This window comes from Salmo salar, chromosome ssa27, assembly GCF_905237065.1.
Source record: "Salmo salar chromosome ssa27, Ssal_v3.1, whole genome shotgun sequence".
Taxonomy (NCBI): Eukaryota; Metazoa; Chordata; class Actinopteri; order Salmoniformes; family Salmonidae; genus Salmo; species Salmo salar.
The window spans coordinates 2,862,452-2,882,583 of record NC_059468.1 but is presented as its reverse complement, the minus strand read 5'-3'; the positions used below and the strand labels follow the sequence as shown (position 1 = coordinate 2,882,583).

The window sequence follows — 20,132 nt, the reverse complement described above, 5'->3', positions numbered from 1 at the left end:
AAACTGTAGAGTCCTGAGGGGTCAGCTTCCTGTCCTCAAGTCAATCAGTCTTTAGGCTGCTGCAACTGTAATGGGGGGGGGGGGGGGCTTTCATTTACAATGACATTTTAGTCATTAAGCTTATGCTGTTATCCAGAGCGATTTAGGGTTAAGTGCCTTGCTCAAGGTAACACTGACCCATTTTTTTACCAATAGTTCAGTTGGGCCTTCGCGCTTCAGCAAACAAAGGAAAGGAGGGGTGCTCAACAACAATGACAAAAATCATGAAAATGGTTTCCCAAGAAAAACTTCCAAACTGACTAATTCAAGGTAGAAAAGATTGGAGCACCCACAAAAAAAGGCAGAAATTGATTTCCATTATTGCTCACTTCCACCCATTGTATAGGAAGTGAACAGGTGACTGACGTGTCAACGTCAGGCTGAGGTCTTCCTCAGAGTGACCTGACCATTGCACTTAGCTCCTATTTATAGCCTAGTTGCCCATTGAGACACAACATTGTAAAACGTTTGGAATGATAACATGTTTCAAGGTAAATGGTGACGTTAATCAATAGGCCATATCAAAATATACATACAGTTGAAGTTGGAAGTTTACATACACCTTAGCCAAATACATTTAAATTCAGTTTTTCACAATTCCTGACATTTAATCCTAGTAAAAATTCCCTGTCTTAGGCCAGTTAGGATCACCACTTTATTTTAAGAATGTGAAATGTCAGAATAATAGTAGGGAGAATTATTTATTTCAGCTTTTATTTCTTTCATCACATTCCCAGAGGTCAGAAGTTTACATACACTCAATTAGTATTTGGTAGCATTGCCTTTAAATTGTTTAACTTGGGTCAAACGTTTTGGGTAGCCTTCCACAAGCTTCCCACAATAAGTTGGGAGAATTTTGGCTCATACCTACAGACAGAGCTGGTGTAACTGAGGCAGATTTGTAGGCCTCCTTGCTCGGACACGCTTTCTCAGTTCTTTACAATGTTCTAAAGGATTGAGGTCAGGGCTTTGTGATGGTCACTCCAATACCTAGACTTTGTTGTCCTTAAGCCATTTTCCCACAACTTTGGAAGTATGCTTGGGGTTATCATCCATTTGGAAGATCTATTCGCGACAAAGCTTTAACTTCCTGACTGATGTCTTGAGATGTTGCTTCAATATATCCACATAATTTTCCTGCCTCATGATGCCATCTATTTTGTGAAGTGCACCAGTCCCTCCTGCAGCAAAGCACCCCTACAACATGAAGCTGCCACCCCTGTGCTTCACAGTTGGGATGCAAGCCTCCCCCTTTTTCCTCCAAACATAACGATGGTTATTATGGCCAAACAGTTCTATTTTTGTTTCATCAGACCAGAGGACATTTCTCCAAAAAGTAAGATTTTTGTCCCCAGGTGCAGTTGCAAACCGTAGTCTGGCTTTTTATGGCGGTTTTGGAGCAGTGGCTTCTTCCTTGCTGAGTAGCCTTTCAGGTTATGTCGATATAGGACTCCTTTTACTGTGGATATAGATACTTTTGTACCTGTTTCCTCCAGCATTTCACAAGGTCCTTTGCTGTTGTTCTGGGATGGATTTGCACTTTTCACACCAAAGTACATTCATCTCTAGGAGACAGAACGCGTCTCCTTCCTTAGTGGTATGACGGCTGCGTGGTCCCATGGTGTTTATACTTGTGTACTATTGTTTGTACAGATGAACATGTTACCTTCAGGCATTTGGAAATTGCTCCCAAGGATGAATACGACTTGTGGAGGTCTACAATTTTTTTCTGAGGTCTTGGCTGATTGCTTTTGATTTTCCCATGATGTCAAGCAAATAGGCACTGAGTTTGAAGGTAGGCCTTGAAATACATCCACAGGTACACCTCCAATTAACTCAAATTATGTCACGTTCGTCGTAAGGATGAGGCCAAGGCGCAGCGTGCGTAGAGTTACACATACACTGCTCAAAAACATAAAGGGAACACTTAAACAACACAATGTAACTCCAAGTCAATCACACTTCTGTGAAATCGAACTGTCCACTTAGGAAGCAACACTGATTGACAGTAAATTTCACATGCTGTTGTGCAAATGGAATAGACAACAGGTGGAAATTATAGGCAATTAGCAAGACACCCCCAATAAAGGAGTGGTTCTGCAGGTGGGGACCACAGACCACTTCTCAGTTCCTATGCTTCCTGGCTGATGTTTTGGTCACTTTTGAATGCTGGTGGTGCTTTCACTCTAGTGGTAGCATGAGACGGAGTCTACAACCCACACAAGTGGCTCAGGTAGTGCAGCTCATCCAGGATGGCACATCAATGCGAGCTGTGGCAAGAACGTTTGCTGTGTCTGTCAGCGTAGTGTGCAGAGCATGGAGGCGCTACCAGGAGACAGGCCAGTACATCAGGAGACGTGGAGGAGGCCGTAGGAGGGCAACAACCCAGCAGCAGGACTGCTACCTCCGCCTTTGTGCAAGGAGGAGCAGGAGGAGCACTGCCAGAGCCCTGCAAAATGACCTCCAGCAGGCCACAAATGTGCATGAGTCTGCTCAAATGGTCAGAAACAGACTCCATGAGGGTGGTATGAGGGCCCGACGTCCACAGGTGGGGGTTGTGCTTACAGCCCAACACCGTGCATTATGTTTGGCATTTGCCAGAGAACACCAAGATTGGCAAATTCGCCACTGGCGCCCTGTGCTCTTCACAGATGAAAGCAGGTTCACACTGAGCACATGTGACAGACGTGACAGAGTCTGGAGACGCCGTGGAGAACGTTCTGCTGCCTGCAACATCCTCCAGCATGACCGGTTTGGCGGTGGTTCAGTCATGGTGTGGGGTGGCATTTCTTTGGGGGACCGTACAGCCCTCCATGTGCTTGCCAGAGGTAGCCTGACTGCCATTAGGTACCGAGATGAGATCCTCAGACCCCTTGTGAGACCATATACTGGTGCGGTTGGCCCTGGGTTCCTCCTAATGCAAGACAATTCTAGACCTCATGTGGCTGTAGTGTGTCAGCAGTTCCTGCAAGAGGAAGGCATTGATGCTATGGACTGGCTTGCCCGTTCCCCCGACCTGAATCCAATTGAGCACATCTGGGACATCATGTCTCGCTCCATCCACCAACGCCACGTTGCACCACAGACTGTCCAGGCGTTGGCGGATGCTTTAGTCCAGGTCTGGGAGGAGATCCCTCAGGAGACCATCCACCACCTCATCAGGAGCATGCCCAGGCATTGTAGGGAGGTCATACAGGCACGTGGAGGCCACACACACTACTGAGCCTCATTTTGACTTGTTTTAAGGACATTACATCAAAGTTGGATCAGGCTGTAGTGTGGTTTTCCACTTTTATTTTGAGTGTGACTCCAAATCCAGACCTCCATGTGTTGATAAATTGGATTTCCATTGATTATTTTTGTGTGATTTTGTTGTCAGCACATTCAACTATGTAAAGAAAAACATTTTTAATAAGATTATTTCTTTCATTCAGATCTAGGATGTGTTGTTTAAGTGTTCCCTTTATTTTTTTGAGCAGTATATTTTAATAAATGAAACTCACCAAACAAAACAATAACGCACAAACGAAACGTGACGTAAATGGCATGCTCACAGGCAACTAACCAAAATACAAGATCCCACAAAAACCCAGTGGGAAAAGGCTGCCTAAATATGATCCCCAATCAGAGACAACGAATGACAGTTGCCTCTGATTGGGAACCATATCAGGCCAACATAGAATTAGCCTACCAGAAGCTTCTAAAGCCATGATATCATTTTCTGGAATTTTCCAATCTGTTTAAAGGCACAGTCAACTTAGTGTATGTAAACTTCTGACCCACTGGAATTGCGATACAGTGAATTATAAGTGAAATAATCTGTCTGTAAACAATTGTTGGAAAAATTAGTTGTTTCATTCACAAAGTAGATGTCCTTAGCGACTTGCCAAAACTATAGTTGTTAACAAGAAAGTTGTGGAGTGGTTGTTAAATGAGTTTTAATGACTCCAACCTAAGTGTATGTAAACTTCCCACTACAACTGTAGGTGATATTTGGGTGTCTGTGAATCCGGAGACACAGAGTCTCAAAAAATCAAGGCAACAACATTATAGAAACGAGGACAGTGAAAAATCATAGGTTAGCACCTTTGAACCCACAGTGTCTAAGGAGTACTGCCAGAATGCCTCTCTTTGTTTTGGCTTATGTACGATGTCACCTCCTTTTGGTGAAATTTGGACATGTTCTATGGCTACAAAGCGCAGAGAGGAAGGTGAGCCATGGTTGGCGTTGATGCAGTGGCGCACAATAACATAGTCCGTGTTTTTATTTCAAATAGCAGCCTTATATTTTGCAATGCAAAGTTTCAATGCTTGATTTTTAACCTAGTCAACTCTGGGATTCGAACCAGCAACCTGACTCAGCACTCTTAAATGCTAGGCTACCTGCCACTACCGAGCAGAGATTAACTAACTGTAACTGGCTGTACAAACAGAGGTAGTGCCGATGAAAAGCCAAGCCTATGAAAAGCCAAATACCCGATATTCATAAGTATTCAGAACCTTTGCTAAGAGACTCGAAATTGAGCTCAATTGGATCCTGTTTCCATTGATCATCCTTATGTTTTTACAACTTGATTGGATTCCACCTGTAGTAAATTCAATTGATTGGGCATGATTTGGAAAGGCAAACACTTGTCTATATAAGGTCCCACAGCTGACAGTGCATGTCAGAGCAAAAACCAAGCCATGAGGTCGAAGGAATTGTCTGTAGAGCTCCGAGACAGGATTCTGTTGAGGCACAGATCTGGGGAAGGGTACCAAAACATTTCTACAGCATTGAAGATCCCCAAGAACACAGTGGTCTCCATCATTCTTAAATGGAAGAAGTTTGGAACAACCAAGACTCTTCTTAGAGCTGGCCGCCCGGCCAAACTGAGCAATCGGAGGAGAAGGACCTTGGTCAGGGAGGTGACCAAGAACCCGATGGTCACTCTGGCAGAGCTCTAGAGTTCCTCGGTGGAGATGGGAGAACGTTCCAGAAGGACAACCATCCCTGCAGCACTCCTCCAATCAGGCCTTTATGGTAGAGTGGCCGGATGAAAGCCACTCCTCAGCACAGGACAGCCCACTTGGAGTTTGCCAAAAGGCACCTTAAGGACTCTCAGACCATGAGAAGCAAGATTCTCTGGCCTGATGAACTCTTTTACCTGAATGCCAAGCATCACATCTGGAGGAAACCTGGCACCATCCCTACGGTGAAGCATGGTGGTGGCAGCATCATACTGTGGGGATGTTTTTCAGTGGCAGGGACTGGGACACTAGTCAGGATCGAGGGAAAGATGAACGGAGCAAAGTACAGAGAGATCCTTGATGAAAACCTGCTCCAGAGCACTCAGGACCTCAGACTGGGGCAAAGGTTCCCCTTCCAACTGGACAACGACCGTAAGCACACAGCCAAGACAACGCAGGAGTGGCACCGGGACAAGTCTCTGAATGTCCTTGAGTGGCCCAGCCAGAGCCCAGCCAGAGCCTGGACTTGAACCTGATCAAACATCTCTGGAGAGACCTGAAAATAGCTGTGCAGTAACGCTGCAGAGAAGAATGGGAGAAACTCCCCAAATACAGGTGTGCCAAGCTTGTATTATCATACCCAAGAATACTCGAGGCTGTAATGGCTGCCAAAGGTGCTTCAACAAAGTACTGAGTAAAGGGTTTGAATACTTATGTAAATGTGATATTTCAGTTTTGTATTTTAATACATTTGGAACATTTACGAAAAAACTATTTTTGCTTTGTCATTATGGGGTATTGTGTGTAGATAGTTTTTTTTAAATCAATTTAAAAGAAGGCTGTGACAAAATATGGAAAAAGTCAAGGGGTCTGAATACACTCAGAGCGAGTGACGTCACTGATTGAAACGCTATTAGTGCGCACCACCGCTAACTAACTAGCCATTTCACATCGGTTACACTCACCCCCCTTTTGACCTCCTCCTTTTCCGCAGCAACCAGTGATCCGGGTCAACAGCATCAATGTCTGAATACTTTCCCGAATGCACTGTCCAGTAATATGGTCAGGGTCAGCAACGTAAGACCTAGCAAAGATGCAGCTGGCTCAAAACAAGGCAGCACGCCTTGCCCTTAACTGCACACACAGAACTAACATCAACAACATACCCGATAGTGTTTCATGGTCGGGGAGAAATGGTTTACTCTTCTGGTCTGTGTGTTGAAAATGCCTAACCACTTGTATAATCTATTTGCATACACTTCAAACAGACATTCAGTTCCTTCAGAAAATATTCATACCCCTTGATATATTCCACAATTTGATGAGTTACAACCTGAATTCAAAATATATATTTTTCTCTCACCCATCACTCCCCAATCTACACGTGTCACAGCTGAAGCAGCGCTACAAGCTTTGACTTTCTCCATTAGTTCCCATCTCGAATACTCTAAAACAAATGCCTAATACTAAGGAGAGGTAGGAAACAGATGCTGCTGAAGACAATTATTATTATTATATTTAACCTTTATTTAACTAGGCAAGTCAGTTAAGAACAAATTCTTATTTACAATGACAGCCTAGGAACAGTGGGTCAACTGCCTTGTTCAGGGGCAGAACGATTTTTACCTTGTCTCTTGAATGATCCATTGATCATATTTTTGCGATATTTCTACCTCGAGAAATGTGTAATTTAAGGGTGTAGCACATTTTTCCTATTTGTCTGCCTCTTTAATCCAGGGTGAATTGCATGGTGCCGTTGCCAGAGATATTATAGAAAGGAGATAGGAATCCAATGATTTAAGGAACATATAACACCCCACCCAGCAGACTGTTGACCAATGGCGTTGTCATGCTGCGTCAGGCAGTTGCTAAGCTAATAGTCATGCAATCCATTCTCAAAGCCAGTGTATATGTTTTGAAACATGCCTATTTTCCTCGAAATTATGAAATGTCACGATTCCAAAGTTATACGATATTACAGATAGCAAGTTAATTATCTCACATCTCAGAAAAGATTTGTAATGTTGTACTTCTTGTTGACGAAATTTGGGCTAATGTTGGGTTTTCGAGCTAGAGCACAATAGAAGGAGCGCTTCTTGTCGCAGAATGCACCGTGAGGCCCATTGACGTAGTATGGGCAACGTTTCCCATCTCCTCAAAAGTATATCTGTTGTTGTGAATGTTAGACTCCACTCTGGGCGGCACATCGGTCTGCAGGTTGAACATGGTGAGATTGTAGACTCCAAAATTGATAGTGCAGTTTGTTGAGGCAATTTTACAGCTAACGAGCTACTTTACATGCTGATATTTTTTGGTATTAGGGGATGTTCCTGATAGGCCAATCTGGCTTATATGATTATGATGGTCACAATGCTTCTTGACAGTGTCATAAAGTATATTTACTTTGTCCAAGTAACGTGACACAGGACTGTCAGGACATGCTGAAACAAATAATTCTGGAAAGAATTCATTACAATAACAACAAAGGACTTAAGAAAAAAACTTTGAAACGAAAGGAAACTTCTTGGCAGGGAAAAAACACATTTGAATAAAAGTGGGTGTCACGCATATCGTAAGGAGAGGACCAAAATGCAGCAGGGAAGTGTATACTCATCTTTATTACGGACAAAGAAGGAAAAACCTAAATAAACACGTATACAACAAACACAAACGAACTGGACAGTCTTGTCAGGCACACACGGCAAAACAAGAAACAATCTCCCACAAACACTAAACCAAACACATACCCATATATAGGACTCTCAATCAGAGGCAACTAGAAAACACCTGCCTCCAATTGAGAGTCCAACCCCAATTAACTAGACATAGATATACAACTAACCAGAAAGAACATAGAAATACTAACACAGAACATAACCCCAAAACCCAGAACTAACTAACCAAACACCCTACTAAATAAACCACCACCCCGAACCACATAAACAAATACCCTCTGCCACGTCCTGACCAAACTACAATACAAATAATCCCTAATACTGGTCAGGACGTGACATTACCCCCCCCAAAGGTGCATACCTCGGATGCACCTCCAGCGATCCGGAACCGAGTGAGTCTGCCTACACCCCCCCTCCCCAACCCACCTAAACTGGAGGTGGTTCTGGCTCCGGTCTTCTACCCTTTAGACTGTAGGGAGACTCGCTTGGTTCCAGACCGTAGGCAGACTCCTTCGGTTCCGAGCTGTAGGCAGACTCACACAGTTCAAAGTTATATTTAACCTCACTTGGTTCCGGATCACAGACAGACTCACTCGGTTCCGGATCGCTGACAGACTCACTCGGTTCCGGATCGCTGACAGACTCACTCGATTCCGGATCGCTGACAGACTCACTCGGTTCCGGATCGCTGACAGACTCACTCGTTTCCGGATCGCAGACAGACTCACTCGTTTCCGGATCGCAGACAGACTCACTCGGTTCCGGATCGCAGACAGACTCACTCGGTTCCGGATCGCAGACAGACTCACTCGGTTCCGGATCACAGACAGACTCACTTGGTTCCGGACTGTATGCAGACTCACTCGGTTCCGGATCGTATGCAGACTCACTTGGTTCCGGACTGTATGCAGACTCACTTGGTTCTGGACTGTATGCAGACTCACTCGGTTCCGGACTGCACACTGTTGCCGGATACTCTGGACTGCACACTGTTGCCGGATACTCTGGACTGGACACTGTTGCCAGATAGTCTGGACTGGACACTGTTGTCGGACCCTCTGGACGGGGCACTGTCTCTGGACTCTCGAGGCTGGGCTGACGCACTGGAAGCCTGATGCGTGGGGCTGGTAGAGGAGGTACCAGGCTGGAGACACGCACCTCAGGGCTAGTGCAGAGAGCGGGAACAGGACGAGTCGGACTAGGCTGACGCACTGAAAGCTTGATGCGTGGTGCTGGTACTGGAAATGCCAGTTTAGGTACACGCACCTCAGGGCTAGTGCGAGGAGCAGGAACAGGCTGTACTGGACAGGGCTGACTCACTGGAAGCTTGATGCGTGGTGCTGGTACTGGACGTGCCAGACTAGGGGTTCGAACTTCCGGGTCAGCACGAGGCAGTAACTGGAAAAACTGGGCCATGAAGGTGCACAGGCGGTCTTGAACGCACCTCCTGCACAACCGTCCTGGCTGGATGGAACTAGCAGCCCTGTACGAGCGGGGTGCTAGTACAGGGCGAACTGGGCTGTGCAGGGGCCTGATGGTTGCCGTGCGTAGAGCGGGAGTAGGGTAGCCTGGTCCTAGGAGGTGTACCGGCGACCAGACGCGCTGTGCAGGCATCCTCCTACCAGGCTGGATGCCCACTCTAGCACGACATCTGCGAGGGGCTGGAATAACTCGCACTGGACTGTGCGTGTGTATGGGCGAGATCATGCGCACTTCTGCAAAAAACGGCGCTCTCCACTCCATACGATCCTTCCTATAAGCATGGGTAGCTGGCTTAGGGCTCACCCTTGGCCCAGCCAAACTACCCATGTGCCCCCCCCAAAAAATGTATTGGGGATGCCTCTCGTGCTTTATCGGCGCGTATATAGCTTCGTACCGACGCCTCTCCGCCTTGGCTGCCTCGATTTCTTCCGGAGGGAGACGGTAGTCCCCAGCCTGGTGCCAAGGTCCAGCCCCGTCCAGAATTTCCTCCCAGGTCCATTTCTCCCGATAGTCCATTTATTTGTTCTTCTGCTCCTTACCCCGCTGCTTGGTCCTTGATTGGTGGGAGATTCTGTCACGCATATCGTAAGGAGAGGACCAAAATGCAGCAGGGAAGTGTATACTCATCTTCTTTCTTACGGACAAAGAAGGAAAAACCAAAATAAACACGTATACAACAAACACAAACGAACTAGACAGTCTTGTCAGGCACACACGGCAAAACAAGAAACAATCTCCCACAAACACTAAACCAAACACATACCCATATATAGGACTCTCAATCAGAGGCAACTAGAAAACACCTGCCTCCAATTGAGAGTCCAACCCCAATTAACTAGACATAGATATACAACTAACCAGAAAGAACATAGAAATACTAACACAGAACATAACCCAGAACTAACTAACCAAACACCCTACTAAATAAACCACCACCCCAAACCACATAAACAAAATACCCTCTGCCACGTCCTGACCAAACTACAATACAAATAATCCCTAATACTGGTCAGGACGTGACAAGTGGGTTTTGACACTCTTATGTAGGTGTCATAACTAGCCATAAAATAGCACAATATATGTCAAAACAGGTGTAAATATATGGGTCATGACAGTGTTGTTACCATATTATGACAGGTTATGACAAGTTATGTCAGCTGTTATGCTGTAATAACGGGGCCAAAGGAGATGGCCACCGTTTTACGATCCCGCAACCAATTGTGCTATTGTGTATGTTTTTTCGTGTTATTTGTAACTTATTTTGTACATAATGTTTCTGTCACCATGTCCAGGGCAGAGATTACTCACCCCGTACTGGAGGAATTCTTCTTCTTCTTCAACGAGTCGGATTGGACAGATTTACTCCAGACACCCGACAAGGCCCTCAAGACGGAGGTATAGTGGACGACGGTCCGGGTGCCTTGTAAGGATCCGTCGCCGAGAGGGTAATCTACCTTTACCATCAGTTCTATTAGCCAATGTATAATCAATCGATAATAAAATAGACGAAATACGAGCACGTATATCCTACCAATGGGACATTAAAAACTGTAATATCTTATAGTTTAACCGAGTCGTGGCTGAATGACGACATGATTAACATACAACTGGCGGGTTTTAAGCTTTTTGGCAGGATAGAACAGCAGCCTCTGGTAAGACAAGGGGCAGCGGCCTATGCATATTTGTAAACAACAGCTGGTGCTGTTGAAAGTCTCAAGGTTTTGCTCACCTGAGTTAGAGTATCTCATGATAAGCTGTAGACCACACTATTTACCAAGAGAGTTTACATCTATATTTTCTGTAGCTGTCTATATACCACTGCAGACCGATTCTGGCACTAAGACCGCACTCGGTGAGCTGTATACGGCCATAAGCAAACAGGAAAACGCTCATCCAGAGGCGGCACACCTAGTGGCCGGGGACTTTAATGCAGGGAAACTCAAATCAGTTTTACCTCATATCTATCAGCATGTTAAATGTGCAACCATTAGGGAAAAATACTCTAGACCACCTTTACTCCACACACAGAGATGTGTACAAGGCTCTCCCTCGCCCTCCATTTGGCAAATCCGACCATAATTATATTCTCCTGGTTCCTGCTTACAAGCAAAAACTAAAGCAGGAAGCACCAGTGACTCGGTGAATAAGAAAGTGGTCAGATGAAGCTAATGCTAAGCTACAGGACTGTTTTACTAGCACAGACTGGAATATGTTCTGGGATTCTTACGACGGCATTGAGGAGTACACCACATCAGTCACTGGCTTCATCAATAAGTGCATCGATGATGTCGTCCCCACAGTGACCGTACGTACATACTCCAACCAGAAGCCATGGATTACAGGCAACAACCGCACTGAGCTAAAGGGTAACTATCATGGTCCAAACACACTAAGACGATCGTGAAGAGGGCACGACAAAGCCTATTCCACCTCAGGAGACTGAAAAGATTAGGCATGGGGTCCTCAGATCCTCAAAAGGTTCTATAGCTGCACCATCGAGAGCGTCCAGACTGGTTGCATCACCGCCTGGTATGGCATCTGCTCGGCCTCCGACCACAAGGCACTACAGAGGGTAGTGCGTACGGCCCAGTACATCACTGGGCCAAGCTTCCTGCCATCCAGGACCTCTATATCAGGCGGTGTCAGAGAAAGGCCCTAAAAATTGTCAAAAACTCCAGCCACCCTAGTCATAGACTGTTCTCTCTGCTACCGCACGGCAAGTGGTACCGGAGTGCCAAGTCGAGGTCCAAGCCATAAGACTCCTGAACAGCTAATCAAATGGCTACCCAGACCCCTCTTTTACACAGCTGCTACTCTCTGTTTATAATCTATACATATTCACTTTAACTCTAGCTACATATTGCCTCAATTACCTCAACTAACCGGTGCCCCCACACATTGACTGTACTGGTACCCCCTGTATATAGCATCGCTTGTTATTTTACTCCTGCTGTTTAATTATTTGTTACTTTTATTTTCTATCTTAAATTTTTACTTATCTATTTTATTATCTACTTATTTGTATTTTTTTCTTAACTTCTTAAAGCATTGTTGGTTAAGGGCTTGTAAGTAAACATTTCACTGTAAAGTCTACACCTGTTGTATTCGGTGCATGTGACAAATACAATTTCATTAGATTTGATTTGATGACATTATGACATGGTTATGATCTTGTTATAATGTGTTATGACACTGGATGTTAAGTAAAGTGTTAACAAATTTACTGCTCGACTGAGGGACTTTACAGATACGTAGTCGTTCAAAAATCATGTTAAACACTATTATTGCATCCAGTCCATGCAACTTATTATGTGACTTGTTAAGCAACTTTTTACTCAACTTATTTAGGCCATAACAAAGGGGATGATTACTTATTGATGTTTTATTAATTTGTACAAATTACTAAAAACATACTTCCACTTTGACATTACGGCGTATTGTGTGTAGGCCAGTGGCAAAAACATCTCAATTGAATCCCTTCTAAATTCAGGCAGTAACACAACAAAATGTGGAAAAGTCAAGGGGTGTGACTATTTTTGGAAGATACTGTAATGGGGATCCCAATGAACTAAACAGTAATGGGGGGGATGAATAATGTAGGAGATTGCCTGGAGGCATATCAGCCACTGCACAGCAACTGCTCTCCAGTTCAATGTTGTGGAGGATACAGGCATTTTGTATACTGTTAGTTTGAACCAGGCAAGTAAATTACCATGTAAATTCACTACACAAAGCACATGCCAATTTCTGTTGTTGCCGAGTATTGTAGCGAAGTGGCAATGAGAGACAGAACAAGAGTAAGATCAAGTGAGAGAGTGATTCTTTCTGTTCCCGAAACATCCAGAGCATCTGGTTGACAACGTGTTGTTGGTGGGGTGGGGGAGGAGTTCGGTCTGGGCGTTCCTGCAGTTGTCTCGCCACCTCAGAGGTTAAGCACCGCTATCTCGGCCCGTTCTGACAGAGCTGGACCGAAAAGCATTGGGCGGACAGGGCATCGATGACTGAGCCGAAAGAGCTGAGGCTGGGCCGACTGGAGTGTCTTCTCTCACACTTCCTCCCTTTGGCAGTTTGTTGAAAAGGAGCCCGTGGGATCGGGGGGCTCTGATAGCCGGCCGGCTTGTGTCAACAGAGGGCCTCAGAATCATTTGGGATAATTTGGCGCTTCGGATCGCAGAGGCTCTGTGGAACAGGTGGTCCCAGGGTCAACCCTTCCTCTGCTGTGTGGCGCTCCAACCCCTCCCTTCCCACCCTCTCACTCCTCCCTCCTTCCCTCGCCACACATGGGAAAGGTTATTTGGACAATTGGCGGTGATTAGCTCTTGATTTGGGTTTCTCTCCATTTGATCAGGCGCCGCGCTAGGGAAAGCAGCATGACAGAGGGCACAGCTGTAGCCGGTCCACAGCTGTAATTGGGTGCAGAGAACCAGAAGGGAGGGATGGAGGGAGAACGGTAGGCAGGGAAGAACAGAAGAGGCAGAAGGGAGGAGGATCGAAGGGAGGGAGGGTAGGGAGGAGAGCTCTGTGGTCCATTCAATCTTGGCTTTTTGATTTATGGATTTGGACCACTGGCAGGGAGAATGAATGCCCCTGTTATTCCAAGTGTGGGCCCTAAGTCTAGCTCCTCAAAAGAACCTGCGGCCTCATCCCCTTTACCTCTCCTGGGTGGTGGACTGCAAACAAGAAAACCTCAGCACTGCTCAACCGCTGGCCCCGTACCCCACCTGCCCCCCGTACCCCACCTGCTCCCCGTACCCCACCTGCCCCCCGTGCCCCTCCTGCCCCCGTGCCCCACCTGCTCCCCGTACCCCACCTGCTCCCCGTTCCCCACCTGATCCCCGTACCCCACCCTACCCCCGTGCCCCACCTGCTCCCCGTACCCCACCTGCCCCCGTGCCCCACCTGCCCCCGTGCCCCACCTGCTCCCCGTACCCCACCTGCCCCTCCTGCCCCCCGTGCCCCACCTGTCCCCACCTGCCCCCGTGCCCCTCCTGCCCCCCCTGCCCCTCCTGCCCCCCGTGCCCCACCTGCCCCCGTGCCCCTCCTGCCCCCCTTGCCCCACCTGTCCACTTGTCCATGCATTTTTCTCATGGTAATGGCTGTTCCATCCTTGCCTTTCACTCTGGGTGTTCAGCCAAAACCCACTTCTCTGGCTGCTTCTCCATGCCCATATATCAGGCTGATGGTTCTGGAGAGCTACAGATCCAGCCAACTGAATAAAACACAGATTAAGCACACTCTCAAATCCAACTGCTCTCGATGCATATAATTAGAAACTCTGTGGCCATTGTTCCTCTTTTATTTTATGTGGCCATTGATTCTCTTTTATTTTGGCCATGTTTGAAGTAATAGAGGAAGTTGTAGCAGTTAAGTGTGAGGACTTGTGGGAGAGTGTAGCTTGCTGCGTCGTTGAGAGAACTTTTACGTTTCCAAACATCTCTCAGGCAGTGTGTAACGACCTCCAATCAGCAGCTACGATATGGCACACTCTCAAGAATGCATCCGTTGGCGGCACTGTGCTTGCTTTGGAGATACGGGTAGTCTAGGCTGCTGGGGCTGTTTCAGAGTGCGTGTGACCCCGCAAACCCTGTCTCGGGAACCAGTACGGCTCAGCACAACACAAGGACTCAAATCAAACAACATTTTGTTTCTGCATTTCGCAAGTGGCTCGTAAGCATCAACTACAAACTTTGGTTTCGAATCGCGACATTCTGGCATCATGATTTGTTGAGAGAGTTGTCTGTCTGAAGAGGACTCCTCATTTTTTTCTTCCTTATTGAAGTTGTCAAAAGAGTCCGTCATTGTAACCAGACTCTAGTCACTGTTGCCTAGGGTCGGGTTTTCAAGACCAATCTCTGAGAGGAAAACACTGCTACTCACACATATGCAGAGTGAGACAACCCCATGATACTGATTAGAGAAAATAGCGACAGAGGCGACAGAGGTGCTTGAAAAACAAAACTAGGACTCAACATGTTCTGAAGACGGCAGAGGCTCATTTCGGATGTTTCAGGTTAACATGAACCTGGGGTACAAGGCGACGGGCCAAGGGAGGATGCCATTGTGGTGGGGTGGAGCGGATTGGGGTGGGATTGGGACATGGGTGGAGGAGGTGTGGGTTCAGCAGACCGGAGAAGGAAAAAAAACACCAGAGGGGGACCCGGGTGTCACAGACTTCAGCACCAGATGACCTTTGTGAAAATGTTCCTACCCGCCTGTGCCTGAAACAGTGGCTGGCTAATTAAAGTTTCATTGGCATTGGATTTTCATTGGCAGAGCAGACCTCGGGCAACCTTGGGGGCACTTAGACAATGCCTTTGACCAAGGCGAATGGCAAAAAATACAGGGGAGAGAAATGCTAAAGCAAGAGTGTGTGGGAGAAAGTGAAGCATCCACCAGAGGACAGCGAGGCAGTGATGGTGTATGTCCAATGTTCCAGTAAACGGCAAAAGGAATGTTTTATTGGACACTATCTACAGTGAGATTATACAAAATGGGACTGACTATGTGGCTAAGAGATATGCAATGTCAAAACGCTGAGTGCCTCCATTGTCGTATCGTGTTTGCTGTCTAGCTAATGGAATTTTGATGGGTCAAGATCAAGACATGCGGGACTTCTGACATAGTAGGAGCATTACCAAATACTGGACAGAGCATTCCGATTCCAAAAGATCATAAAATAATTGGCTGCATTTGACTGGGATATTTCTGGAAAGATGTCCAAGGAAATGTTACGCAACCGGCAGACTTCGCTTTTAGCCTGTATTTCACAATTTGCAGTCTTTATTAATGAGGAATTTATTGGAGCTGAACAAAGCTGTTAGTGTGTAAGTGTGTGTGTGTGTCTGTGTGTGTGTGTGGGCTGTGGGTTGCAGCTTGATGAGGTCCTGGTCCGTGGTTCCTGGGGGAGGCAGTCCAATCTACATTTTATTAGGGCTTTATTGAGCTTTGTGTAGGTGTGTGTGTGTGTGTGTGTGTGTGTGTGTGTGTGTGTGTGTGTGTGTGTGTGTGTGTGTGTGTGTGTGTGTGTGTGTGTGTGTGTGTGTGTGTGTGTGTGTGTGTGTGTACGCGCGTGTGTGTGTGTACGCGCGTGTGTGTGTGTACGCGCGTGTGTCTGTGTACGCGCGCGTGTGTGTGTGTGTGTTTATATACGGTGTGTGTGTGTGTTTGTTTGTAGGAGCAGGTGTGTCTGTGTTTGTGTGCAGGAGCAGGTGTACATATGTGTTTATATACGGTGTGTGTGTGTTTGTTTCTATACGTCTGTGTGTGTGTTTGCGTGAAGGAGCAGGTGTGTGTGTTTCTATACGTCTGTGTGTGCGTTTGCGTGTAGGAGCAGGTGTGTGTGTTTCTATACGTCTGAGTGTGTGTTTGCGTGAAGGAGCAGGTGTGTGTGTTTCTATACGTCTGAGTGTGTGTTTGCGTGTAGGAGCAGATGTGCGTGTTTATATACGTCTGTGTATGCGTTTGTGTGTAGGAGCAGGTGTGCGTGTTTATATACGTCTGTGTATGCGTTTGTGTGTAGGAGCAGGTGTGTGTGTTTCTATACGTCTGTGTGTGCGTTTGCGTGAAGGAGCAGGTGTGCGTTTGCGTGTAGGAGCAGGTGTGCGTGTGTGTGTTTTTATACGTCTGTGTGTGTGTTTGCGTGTAGGAGTAGGTGTGTGGGTGTTTCTATACGTCTGTGTGTGCGTTTGCGTGTAGGAGCAGGTGTGCGTGTGTGTGTTTCTATACGTCTGTGTGGGTGTTTGCGTGTAGGAGTAGGTGTGTGGGTGTTTCTATACGTCTGCGTGTGTGTGCCACACTCACGGTTGGCAGAGCTTGATGAGATCCTGGTCCGTGGTCCCCGGGGGCAGGCCTCGAATGTACAGGTTAGTTTTACTCAGCAGCTCGGATCCGCCGTGACTGCAGCTGTTGTGACTGGGGCTGGGCGGAGCCATGGGGTGGAGGGGTGGAGCATAGGGCTGCTGCAGGAAGAGAGAAGAGGTTAGGGCTAAATATATTTCAGTATATAAAACGCATACATTATGTATGTGTGGGTTGTGATATGTAGGTATCTTTCACATGGAGTGGGGGGAGCATAGATACAGGAAGAGAGAAGAGTGCTCCCGAGAGGCGCAGTGGTCTAAGGCACTGCATTTCAGTGCAAGAGGCTTCACGTCAGTCCCTGGTTCGAATCCAGGCTGTATCACATCCGGCCGTGATTGGGAGTCCCATAGGGCGGCGCACAATTGGCCCAGCGTCGTCCGGGTTTGGCCGGGGTAGGCCGTTATTATAAATAAGAATTTGTTCTTAGCTGACTTGCCTAATTAAATAAAGGTTAAATTAAAAATATATAATAATAATTTAAAGAGAGGAAGAGTTAGGGCTAAATATACTGCTCAAAATAATAAAGGGAACACTTAAACAACACATCCTAGATCTGAATGAAAGAAATAATCTTATTAATTACTTTTTTCTTTACATAGTTGAATGTGCTGACAACAAAATCACACAAAAATAATCAATGGAAATCCAATTTATCAACCCATGGAGGTCTGGATTTGGAGTCACACTCAAAATTAAAGTGGAAAACCACACTACAGGCTGATCCAACTTTGATGTAATGTCCTTAAAACAAGTCAAAATGAGGCTCAGTAGTGTGTGTGGCCTCCACGTGCCTGTATGACCTCCCTACAATGCCTGGGTATGCTACTGATGAGGTGGCGGATGGTCTCCTGAGGGATCTCCTCCCAGACCTGGACTAAAGCATCCGCCAACTCCTGGACAGTCTGTGGTGCAACGTGGCGTTGGTGGATGGAGCGAGACATGATGTCCCAGATGTGCTCAATTGGATTCAGGTCGGGGGAACGGGCGGGCCAGTCCATAGCATCAATGCCTTCCTCTTGCAGGAACTGCTGACACACTCCAGCCAGATGAGGTCTAGCATTGTCTTGCATTAGGAGGAACCCAGGGACAACCGCACCAGCATATGGTCTCACAAGGGGTCTGAGGATCTCATCTCGGTACCTAATGACAGTCAGGCTACCTCTGGCGAGCACATGGAGGGCTGTGCGGCCCCCAAAAGAAATGCCACCCCACACCATGACTGCCCCACCGCCAAACCGGTCATGCTGGAGGATGTTGCAGGCAGCAGAACGTTCTCCACGGCGTCTCCAGACTGTCACGTCTGTCACATGTGCTCAGTGTGAACCTGCTTTCATCTGTGAAGAGCACAGGGCGCCAGTGGCGAATTTGCCAATCTTGGTGTTCTCTGGCAAATGCCAAACGTCATGCACGGTGTTGGGCTGTAAGCACAACCCCCACCTGTGGACGTCGGGCCCTCATACCACCCTCATGGAGTCTGTTTCTGACCGTTTGAGCAGACACATGCACATTTGTGGCCTGCTGGAGGTCATTTTGCAGGGCTCTGGCAGTGCTTCTCCTGCTCCTCCTTGCACAACGGCGGAGGTAGCGGTCCTGCTGCTGGGTTGTTATCCTCCTACGGCCTCCTCCACATCTCCTGATGTACTGGCCTGTCTCCTGGTAGCGCCTCCATGCTCTGGACACAACGCTGACAGACACAGCAAACCTTCTTGCCACAGCTCGCATTGATGTGCCATCCTGGATGAGCTGCACTACCTGAGCCACTTGTGTGGGTTGTAGACTCCGTCTCATGCTACCACTAGAGTGAAAGCACCGCCAGCATTCAAAAGTGACCAAAACATCAGCCAGGAAGCATAGGAACTGAGAAGTGGTCTGTGGTCCCCACCTGCAAAACCACTCCTTTATTGGGGGTGTCTTGCTAATTGCCTATAATTTCCACCTGTTGTCTATACCATTTGCACAACAGCATGTGACATTTATTGTCAATCAGTGTTGCTTCCTAAGTGGACAGTTCGATTTCACAGAAGTGTGATTGACTCGGAGTTACATTGTGTTGTTTAAGTGTTCCCTTTATTTTTTTGAGCAGTGTATATTTTTTTATAAGTAAAGTGAGTAACTCGCACATCTTTGATGGAACCCAACAGACAGGAAAGAAGTGGTGATGTATATCTTTCCGGACTTTGTAAAAGACTCTGGTCAGTGAGTTTGCTCCTCAACCTCTGGCATACAGGACAGTACTGATCTGGTTTGCAAACATCACTGTGTCATGAGTGAGTTGGGATCATAAGAATGGCCTTTCTGGTGATTAACTGTTATAGAAGGGACATCCTCAAAATGATGTTGAGAGATGTTGGAGTGCCATTTTCCTCCCCCGACTTCATACTCCCGAGTCTGGAGGCATTCTCAAAACAATTTGCACCTCTACAGGTGAGATGGTTTTAATGAGACTCAGCATCTGAACCGTTCAACAATTCCCTCTCCCTGTGTACGTCAACAAACCGCCTCATCACTCCAGTGTATCGCTCCCTTTCCGTGATATATTCCTTATTTCTCCCCATTTTGTATACACTACATCCCTTTCCTCTGTCTCTGCACCCCTCTCTCCCTCTCCCCTCGTGTCCCTCCCACTGTGGATTTATGGTGTGAGAGTCAGGGCTCCCCACTCACAGCCTATTTATATCTCTATACCATGAACGCTGCGCCCGGTGACAGAGAGGTAACGGAGGCCCTGTGGGCGTAGTAGAAAGAAAGAGGGATGGAGAAGGAGGGAGAAAGGGGGAGAGAGGGGGAGACAGAGAGAGGGGGAGCTGAAAGTGACGGAGAAAGAGGAGAGAAGAGGAAGAGAAGAAAAAACAAAGCGAGTGAGAGAGAGTACAGCCACCAGCAGCTCCAGTTAGCCACATTAAACCCTAGCCTCCCTGGAGAGACACTGCACACTGAGATATGGAAGAACACACACACTCACACGCCCCCCTCGTGGTACCCACCCCACGTGTTAGCGCCGGCCCGTGAAGCATGGCTGATTTGATGTGCAATTTCGAGTGTTCTCGGGCAGTGTGTCGCCTCTTCCGACAATGAGCCGAGACCCCTGGAGTGTGAAGGGAGCCTGCGTCTATCAATGGGAGGCCA

General features: G+C 47.0%; 1 protein-coding gene across 2 annotated transcripts in view; it reads right to left on the bottom strand.

The window, feature by feature from the left end:
- The window catches only part of LOC106588200 (RNA-binding motif, single-stranded-interacting protein 3), a 251,388-nt gene that overhangs the window by 177,294 nt on the left and 53,962 nt on the right, over window positions 1–20,132 (bottom strand). For both annotated transcript variants that reach the window (XM_014176955.2, XM_014176957.2), the window contains exon 2: window positions 16,947–17,104. In XM_014176955.2, the coding sequence (XP_014032430.1) occupies window positions 16,947–17,104 (158 nt within the window). The remainder of the gene's footprint in view (window positions 1–16,946; window positions 17,105–20,132) is intronic.